Source organism: Meleagris gallopavo, chromosome 7 (genome assembly GCF_000146605.3).
Source record: "Meleagris gallopavo isolate NT-WF06-2002-E0010 breed Aviagen turkey brand Nicholas breeding stock chromosome 7, Turkey_5.1, whole genome shotgun sequence".
NCBI classification, from domain to species: domain Eukaryota; kingdom Metazoa; phylum Chordata; class Aves; order Galliformes; family Phasianidae; genus Meleagris; species Meleagris gallopavo.
In genome coordinates, this window is record NC_015017.2 from 3,636,330 (window position 1) to 3,644,497 (window position 8,168).

The following is an 8,168-nucleotide window of genomic DNA, read 5'->3' on the forward strand; positions in this document are numbered from 1 at the left end:
TAAAAAATTAAAAAGAAAAATCAAAGAGCCCTCATGAATTTCAATGAACACATTTGCAGTCATTAAGCACAGCAGCGAGATGCAGCATCAGAGTGGGAGGCAGTTTCCTTTGTAAAGCTACGTGCTGCTCAGAGCCAGCATGGGATTAGGTCTCACTTTTTCTTTTAATTAATTTGTTCAAAAGTCTATTATTTATGTAAATATTTTGTGTGAGAGGCTTTGGGATAGGCATCTCTGGGACACGCGAGGTGTTCTGTTACATTACAGCTGTGAACTGGATGGACCGTGCTTCATCAACGCGTCTCTACTGCCTCAGTTCTTTTGGCAACATCTAAGCACTACCCCAGCCCTCTTTTTTTTGTCTTCCATGGCATTAAAAGAAATGGAAAAATCTAAAGGTCATTCTACATTTCTCTGAGGTGATCATTTCACAGCCCGGAAGGATACCGTGCCTTCAAGCGGCCTAATATGCCACCAACTTTTTTCTCTAATTTGATTTTCTTTTTCTCACTTGAGCTTCTACTCTATGCCATCCTAAATATCTCCTTCTGCTCTTTAATGTTCGCTCCCATATCTAATAAAATCAGTGTATTAAGTCCTTAATTTCTCAATAGAGATATGGACCATATTTTTCTATGTCTACCTGCTTGTGTGAATTCCACCAAATTAGCCTCTGTGTCTCTCACAAAGTGCCTGAATTCATTTACATGCTGAGAAGAAGAGAATTATTACCTTAATCGTATGTATGAATAATTGAAGCATGGGAAATCAGTGTAACTTGCCTGCAGTCACAAAATTTGTAGTGTAACTAAGAATTGAACCCTAGGCTCCCTACTCCCAACCTAGAGTCTTAATCATATTTCCTACTTTGGTGTTAAAATTGATCTTGCCACATTGAGCCCCGTTCAAGGCTCCTTTGTGATAGGTACTTTATTATCTGCAGAGCAACTCCCATCTTGGGCAGTTTCCAGTCTGATAAAAAGCTCAGTGTAAAGGTTCTATAACATTTTAATACTCCTGGCATTGGGAGGACCCAAGTAATGCATTTTCCTGTATGAGCTGTGCTGTTAATGCCTGAGCTGGACAGATAGACAGGAAGAAATCGTTTTCCAAGCTGCTGCAGAGAAGAGTGTGATACCAAAAACAGGGAAATGTGGAAGTAGTCAATTCTGCCTGCTGAAGCCAGGGAATATTTGCCATTGGTGTTAATGGAGGCAGGGTTTTCGCTCGATGAAGAGCATCGCTGCTCTTAACCTGTTCCGTAGGCCTTTCTCATGCCGAGCGCTCATGGCAAAGTATTACCTGGGATGCCTTGTGATTTCCCTTTGACTTACTTTATATTTTGCTATGCACTCCCATCTCTTTTGAGAACAAAATGCTGAGTGAATGCCTTGCAGGCTCTTTCTCTTTCACTGACCTTCTTTTATGACTTAAAAGCAGTTTCCCTAGGCCCGAGTCTGCTTTCTGTCTTGAATATTGACCTGAGTGTTGCACCATCTCATTGTTGCTGCTTGCAGACTTCTCAGCTATCAAAGTTCACCCACAAAGACTCCAGTATTCCTTACTCCTGAGCACTCTGTCTCCTCCTCCTCTTTCCACACCTCCCTGCATGCAAACATTTTCATTTCACAAGCAAACTCGGTCGCTCTGTGAATTTCAGCCAGTGGTTTACCTGTTTCATGGTAAAAAATCTGCTTCAAATTGAAATGTCTTTTTTCTGTGTAACTGTCATAATATTTTCCATTTGAGGCTGAGACTCCACTGTGGGTTTTCTGTGCCACATTGTCATCTGTATGAATCTGAGCTTAAATGTGTGGAAACTCTGACATATAAGTAAGAAAAATAAGGTGTGTTTTTTGTATTCAAGTCATCTTTTTCATAGATATGGCCGCTGGGTTTTACCCAGTGCCCTGGTCTTTCCCAGTTCAATGACAAATTGAAGATTTCTCAAGATTTTGGGCTTGTTTGCATTCACTGTATTGTGTCACTTTTATGAGAATGAGTGGTGGTAATTTTCTATCTAAAGGTGATACAGGATTAATTACCCCAAACCAGGGGCTTCCAAACCACCTTTCCTAAGTGCCACTGCCATTGGTACAGTGACATGGAGTGCTGAACACCATGTCTGTGTGACAGGGTCCTTGGTCAGGAGCTTGGAGAAATTAGCTTCAAGCTGAGCCAAGCGTTGGATGGCTCCATAAAGAATTCACTGAAAGAGCAGCCTTTGGTGTGGGCTTGAGAAGGTTTTTGGTGGTTATAGTGCAATTGAATTCGGCAAAGACCAGGACCTGTGCCCAGGAGCACAGCTGTATGTTTTGGGAGCAGCTTTTGACTTCTACTGACTATAGGCTGACAAAGGCTGACATGTTTCTTGGCAGCTACGTGGTTTAACCTGGTGGTTTGTTGTGTGGAACAAAATACGCTATTGAGAAGATCACTGGAACTGAATTCTCTAAGACACCTTTACATCTTTATATTGGGTAGCACAAAAAATGGAAAAATGTACACTTGCTGGCAATGTTCATATCCACAAACATATATTTTTTTATCATGACTTATTTTGATAAGAGCAAAAGGGGAAATAAGTGACTATTTTAATGTCTTGGCATTTGTCACAACAGTGAGGTTCCTAAAATCCAGACTGTAGCTGCTTCCCCTGCTAGCTGCATTCATCACCAGCTAGATTGTGAGCATTGCTGGTGACATGAACTACTGGAACCTGTTCCCACTGGGGAACTGACATGATCGAGGGCACAATCCAAGTTACAGTTGCTTTGTGTAATTTTATAGAATAAATCAGTTTTTCCCTGTGTCACATCTAGGCTATGATGTAATTGCATCTGTTGAGAAGGAAGAGTTGGGGGACCAACTTAGCAAACGAGCCCGAGGGAGTTACGTTCAAGTCTGTGGAATTGGAATTCTTTGCTCTTCCCTGTTGAGTTTGAGCAGCTTCCAGTTGCGTATTAGGCAACATGGCTAACATTTGTCATCTGTTGTTTATTCTCCTGTCTTCTCCCTGGAGGAAGGAGTTCATGTGCTGGAGTATTTCTTTCCTTGGGGAGTTACGTTCCTCAAATCCCATACTGCATGTAGAAATCTTGCCTTTGTCATTAGCTTTTATCATTTTTTATGAACCTTGAAATTTGATGGGATTTGGGTAGCCATATGTCCCAGATAACATTGGGAAAACTCTCAGCCTCGTTGTCTAGGAATAGTTTGTGAAATAGTTGCAATGCAAGTAGCAGCGATTTGAAGAGGGGTAATATCAGCTTTTTTTTTATTGTTGAATTGATTTTTTTTTTCTCCTACAAGCTGGTAAGATAATATGCTTATCTGTGCTAGATGATAATATATTTAATTAATAGCATCTACCTCTTGAGTAGCTGAATGTAATCACACATTTCCTTTTCATCTTATGGTTCACCTAAGATTTTGAAAGCCTAATGTAGCCAAACAGGGTGGCCTAATTCAGCCCTGCTTTGGATCTGTTAGCTTAATCCCTTCAGCTGCTTTAGATTTCTTGATTTGACACCAAGCTAACACAAAAAATTTCCTGTCCAACTTCTTGTTGGCTGTGTGTATCCTCACACTGTGCCCCCTACATCTTCCTCCCCAGCACTGAAACAGCCCCAGGTCTGTCATACAATGGTAGGAAGGTTGCCTAGGAGTGACAGTGTTTATCTGTCAGTAGTCCAGCTTGGATTTCATTAAGTAAATGACAGTGAAAAACTTTCAAGACTGGGACAAACCCAATAGAAACATGCATGTTATCCAACAGAGGATATTCTCTATGTCTTTGGATGGAAACTAAAATTTTTACCACAGATTTTGAAAACTATGCAAAGTTTGACTTTTCCCCATCCTTCAGTCAGCTCTGAAAATCTCAGCCTGTGGTGTTCTACTGGACTTGTAGCATTGACTTAATAGCTCTTTAGTTATTAGAGAATAAACGATTGTGTTCTTCAAGTTGGAATTATATTAAAAACCTTTATTAGTATGGCTTGGCAAACGGTGCTTCTGGCTAGCTTTCTGGCATTGGCTTAGACTGTTCTTGTGGTTTCTTAATGACATGCTATGAAAGGGATGTACTTTATGGGAATCTGGTGCCAGGTTTTGCGTGTGTTAAGAGTCATTTGCCATTTATTCATATTGCCCCTGAGTGAAAAGCATGCACACAGAAAAATGCAGTTATATCTTGTATGCATCTGGCTTGATTTTTGTTGTACTCAGCTTTTTTTTTTTCTTGGTTTTTTTTTTTTTAATATTATCTGGTCTCTGTGAATTACGGGGGACAGCTTAGCTCTGATATGGAACAGTGGCCGTTACCAACGTTACTTTGTTGTCTGTGTTTTGTTTTTTTCCAAACCTTCCCTTGGTAATTTTGGCAAAGCTGCTTCATTGAGAGAACTCCTCTGTGCCATGAGATGGGTTTCCCCGGCTCAAAGCAGAATTAGGCCACTGGGGCAACACAATTTTGTGAAAGCAGCTGCTCGTGCCATGGGCAAAACATCTCAGAAGTTTCTTTCCCACGAGACTCGGTGACACAGAAGCAGTGCCGGGATGTGATTCAGCTGTTTGGGTTGTTTTCCCCTCTTGTTTATTTGCTTTACGATCAGCAAGTCCACCTCTTGTTGCTTCTGCAGATACCATGCAATAGTGTGAACAGCTGATGGAGCCAAGTACCCAGTAGGTGGGAGGTGTGTGCGTGGGGGAAACGGGGCTGGGAAGAAGGCATGGGACTTGAGTAACCTTTCTTAGTTGTCTTTCCATCTCAAGAGCGGTTTGCTGTGAAGATATGATGCTGGTAGCACAGGTGGGCTGCTGTGGATTTGACCTGACCCTCTCATTCTCTCCACAGTGGGGAAGCCTCACAAGTGCAACTACTGTGGCCGGAGCTACAAGCAGCGCAGTTCGCTGGAAGAGCACAAGGAACGTTGCCACAACTACATGCAGAATGTTGGCATGGAGGCCGCCGGGCAGGTCCTGAGTCACCACGGTGGGTGGACACCATGCCTTGAGGTCTCTTGCACTTGGAGCGCATCTTATGAGGGTTTTCCATCTGTTTCTCTTCCTTCCTTTGTGCTTTGCATTGCTTCCATCTAATCTATTGCTTGCACTCCTCCTCAAGCAGGAGAAGAAAAGATGAATTAAAATCCCCACTCTGGTTTAACAGTGTTTTTTTGCTGATTTTTTGAATTTGGTATTTCATTTTTTAGATATGTAAGCATGCAGACATGAAAGTAAAGTGGTAAAGGCACCTGTACGGAGTTGCCATAAAAACTAAGGAATTTATGAATCCCCTTCCTTTCCTTGGTGAAAGTGACTGGTACTTCTAAGAAGTAAGGGTGTTAGACATACTCAGAACTCATTATTTCTACTCCTTATAGTAATATATTATATCAAAAAAATAAAAAGGAAAAGAGGATGTAAAAACCTCCAGAGCAACATGAAGTCAACAGTGATGATGAAAGTAATTGTATTAAAAAAAATGTTCATGCATTTGCATGTGTTAGTGTTACTGTGCTAACGCTACATGTGTTAATATACAGAAATACTGAAGATTGCCAAAAAGATGGTTGAAAGCAAGAAATGTCAAAGCCTGAATTTGTGTTCAAACATTTCTGTAGCTATTGGTATGGGAAACAAGCATAACATCTGACTGCAAGGTTGTAGGTATATTTGTAGTGCCAGATGAAAAGGATTGTCTGAAAATTATTTTCATTCAAAATCAGTGCTTCAGACACTCAACGTCTTGTAACTTCTAAAAATTAACTTTAGATATTTGGCACTCAAAGTACTTATAATTTCTTATTGCGGAGGAAATATAAAAATATATATATACTTTTTCCATTACAAGTAGAAAATACCATAAACATGAGAATATCAAGAAGATAGACAATAGGTAAATGAAAAGGGGAAAGAACAATTTTTTTTTTTTCCATTTTGCTTTTCGTTGTTGAGAATAGTCATGTGGCGTCATGTGGAAATCAATTATGTAGAAGTTCTGAAAGGTCACTTCTAAAAACCTAAAAAAAAAGACGAAATGAGATCTATTCAACATTTCTACTATGGACTATTTTTTGGTGGAAAGAAAACCAAAAATTTTAAATATGTACTGTGAAAATTTCACATCTATAAAAGCATATAACCCCAAATGTTTCTACAGCGCTATTAAGTAATGACTGTCTTTTTAGATGACTAAAATCAACCTTTAAAATCTAATGGATGACTTCAGAGACCTTGAAGTTAGTGATTATCTGCGTTAGGCCTGTCTTTATGCGTGTAAAAGTCAGTAGAAAGAATCATCCTAGGGCTTTGCTGCTTGCAGGTACCCGTTCTGCACTTGATGGAGCGCTTTGCTGATAGTAGTAGTGTAACCACATGCTCCATTCTCAACAAAATACATGCTCTTCCCTCTACAAGGATGGGCCTAACTGATTAACCAAGTAGCTGATGATATCGGCCAGCATCTTCTTAGGGAAATAAGAATTGGCCAATAGAGGTATGACAGTAGGAGTCTTTCAGAGATCACTTTATGGAGTTTCTTCTCAAATTCTGCTCAACTTAGAGATTTATTTTTCACTGATTTTATTTTAAATGGGTTTACTATTATTAGTGTGCTTCTGAGGAAATCTAAAGCCTTTTCTAAGCAGCTTGATGCTATGACAACAGGGGTAAATCTTTAACCTCGTCCACCCAGAGAAGTTGGAGTAGCTGATCTTGCATTGATTTTTCTAACAACCAAAGTTAAACCAGTGCAAACCCAATATGATCATCTATTTTATTTACAACCTGACTTTGCTTGGGTTTAAAATAGAAATGTTCAGACAACCACTTCATTTTTATTTTAATTTTTATTTTTTTCAGCAAAATTAGCTTAGAACAACACTTTGAATTCAACTGGTCCCTATTTTTCCCCTTGGCAAACGTGACTAAGTCTCTCCTGGCAAATGTCTAAGGGGCTTCACATCCTGGTGGTTAGAGGAGGTACAGTGATGGCAGTTGGCAGTGACAGGTAGTTCTAGATCCAGATGGGTACTAGTGATAAATCTCCCCTCACATCCCAATGCTCCCACCTGGGAAGCTCAGTGTGTGGTGTACAGTTCTGCTATAAGTCCTTTCTCCAAGGAGCACAGAGGCACCAGAAAAGCATGCACAAATGATTACTCTTCTCTTTGCTTAAAGTTAAGGCTCAGGTTAACTCTGAAGAATGCCTTGATTTTCTTCACTCTTGTCTTACACACTTTGAAAGGATATTGTTGGGGTTGAGTGAATATATGCTTTGGAGATATCAATTATTGCTTAATTTTGCATCATGTTAGTGCTTAGATTACCTGTCCCTCTTTCCAAATACTTTGTGAGGGCTTTGGTTTTGCTGAGTGTTTTGACGCCTGCCCAGCTAAGATCAATATCTTCTCCAGCCATGTGCTGCAGTTGCTAAAATGGATGCCTTGTGTTACTTGGATCTGTACGCCTCTGGAAACATGGCAGAGGAACTTCTGTCCAAACCTTTAACAGCATAATGTGAAGAAAAGGTGGATGTGGGGATGTTCTCATTCCTGCTGGCATCCTGCTTTTAGGGTATAGGTGGCTGTGCTGTGTCTCAAACTATTATGGCCAGTGTTTCAGATCACTCTAAATTATTGTTGCAGAGGTTAATTCCAGTGAACTTGGGCAGCCCTTTGAGAATTGGGAGCTTTTCAAACATTGCACTCTGATCAAATTATAGGCATGCTGCAAATATTTGCTTTGATTTGAATTATCTTTGCCTTGCAGACGGCTGGGTCACCTGACCAAAAGGCACAAGGGGAAGTGAGGGGCAGAGAGAGGCTGGGTTCAGCATGTGGGTAGGAATGCTCAAGTTCCTGATGCTGGGCCTCCCTCCATCCTCTCACTAAACTGCCCTTCCTTGTGGCTGGGGCCTGTTCCCAGCTCAGCACAGTGGCTCAGTTACATGCTGTCTGCTGCAGGAGAGCTCTTCTGATGTTGCCAGCCATTCTCAGCTGAGCAGTTCTGGTCCTTGAGGTAAAAATTAGTGTGTGGTCTTCTAGCTAGCAGTGTGTTGGGGGTGATGAAAATGACAGCCTCTGAAGGCAGTGTGTCTGATGTTTGCATTATCGAATAGAGAGAAACACCGAATGCCAGCTGTGGTTTATGCTCATATATAT

The 8,168-nt window shown here is 40.8% G+C and overlaps 1 protein-coding gene across 11 annotated transcripts in view; it reads left to right on the plus strand.

Moving 5' to 3' along the window:
* Positions 1-8,168, plus strand: part of IKZF2 (IKAROS family zinc finger 2) — a 107,785-nt gene that overhangs the window by 84,492 nt on the left and 15,125 nt on the right. For all 11 annotated transcript variants that reach the window (XM_019616897.2, XM_019616898.2, XM_019616901.2 and 8 more), the window contains one exon: positions 4,859-4,996. In XM_019616897.2, the coding sequence (XP_019472442.1) occupies positions 4,859-4,996 (138 nt within the window). The remainder of the gene's footprint in view (positions 1-4,858; positions 4,997-8,168) is intronic.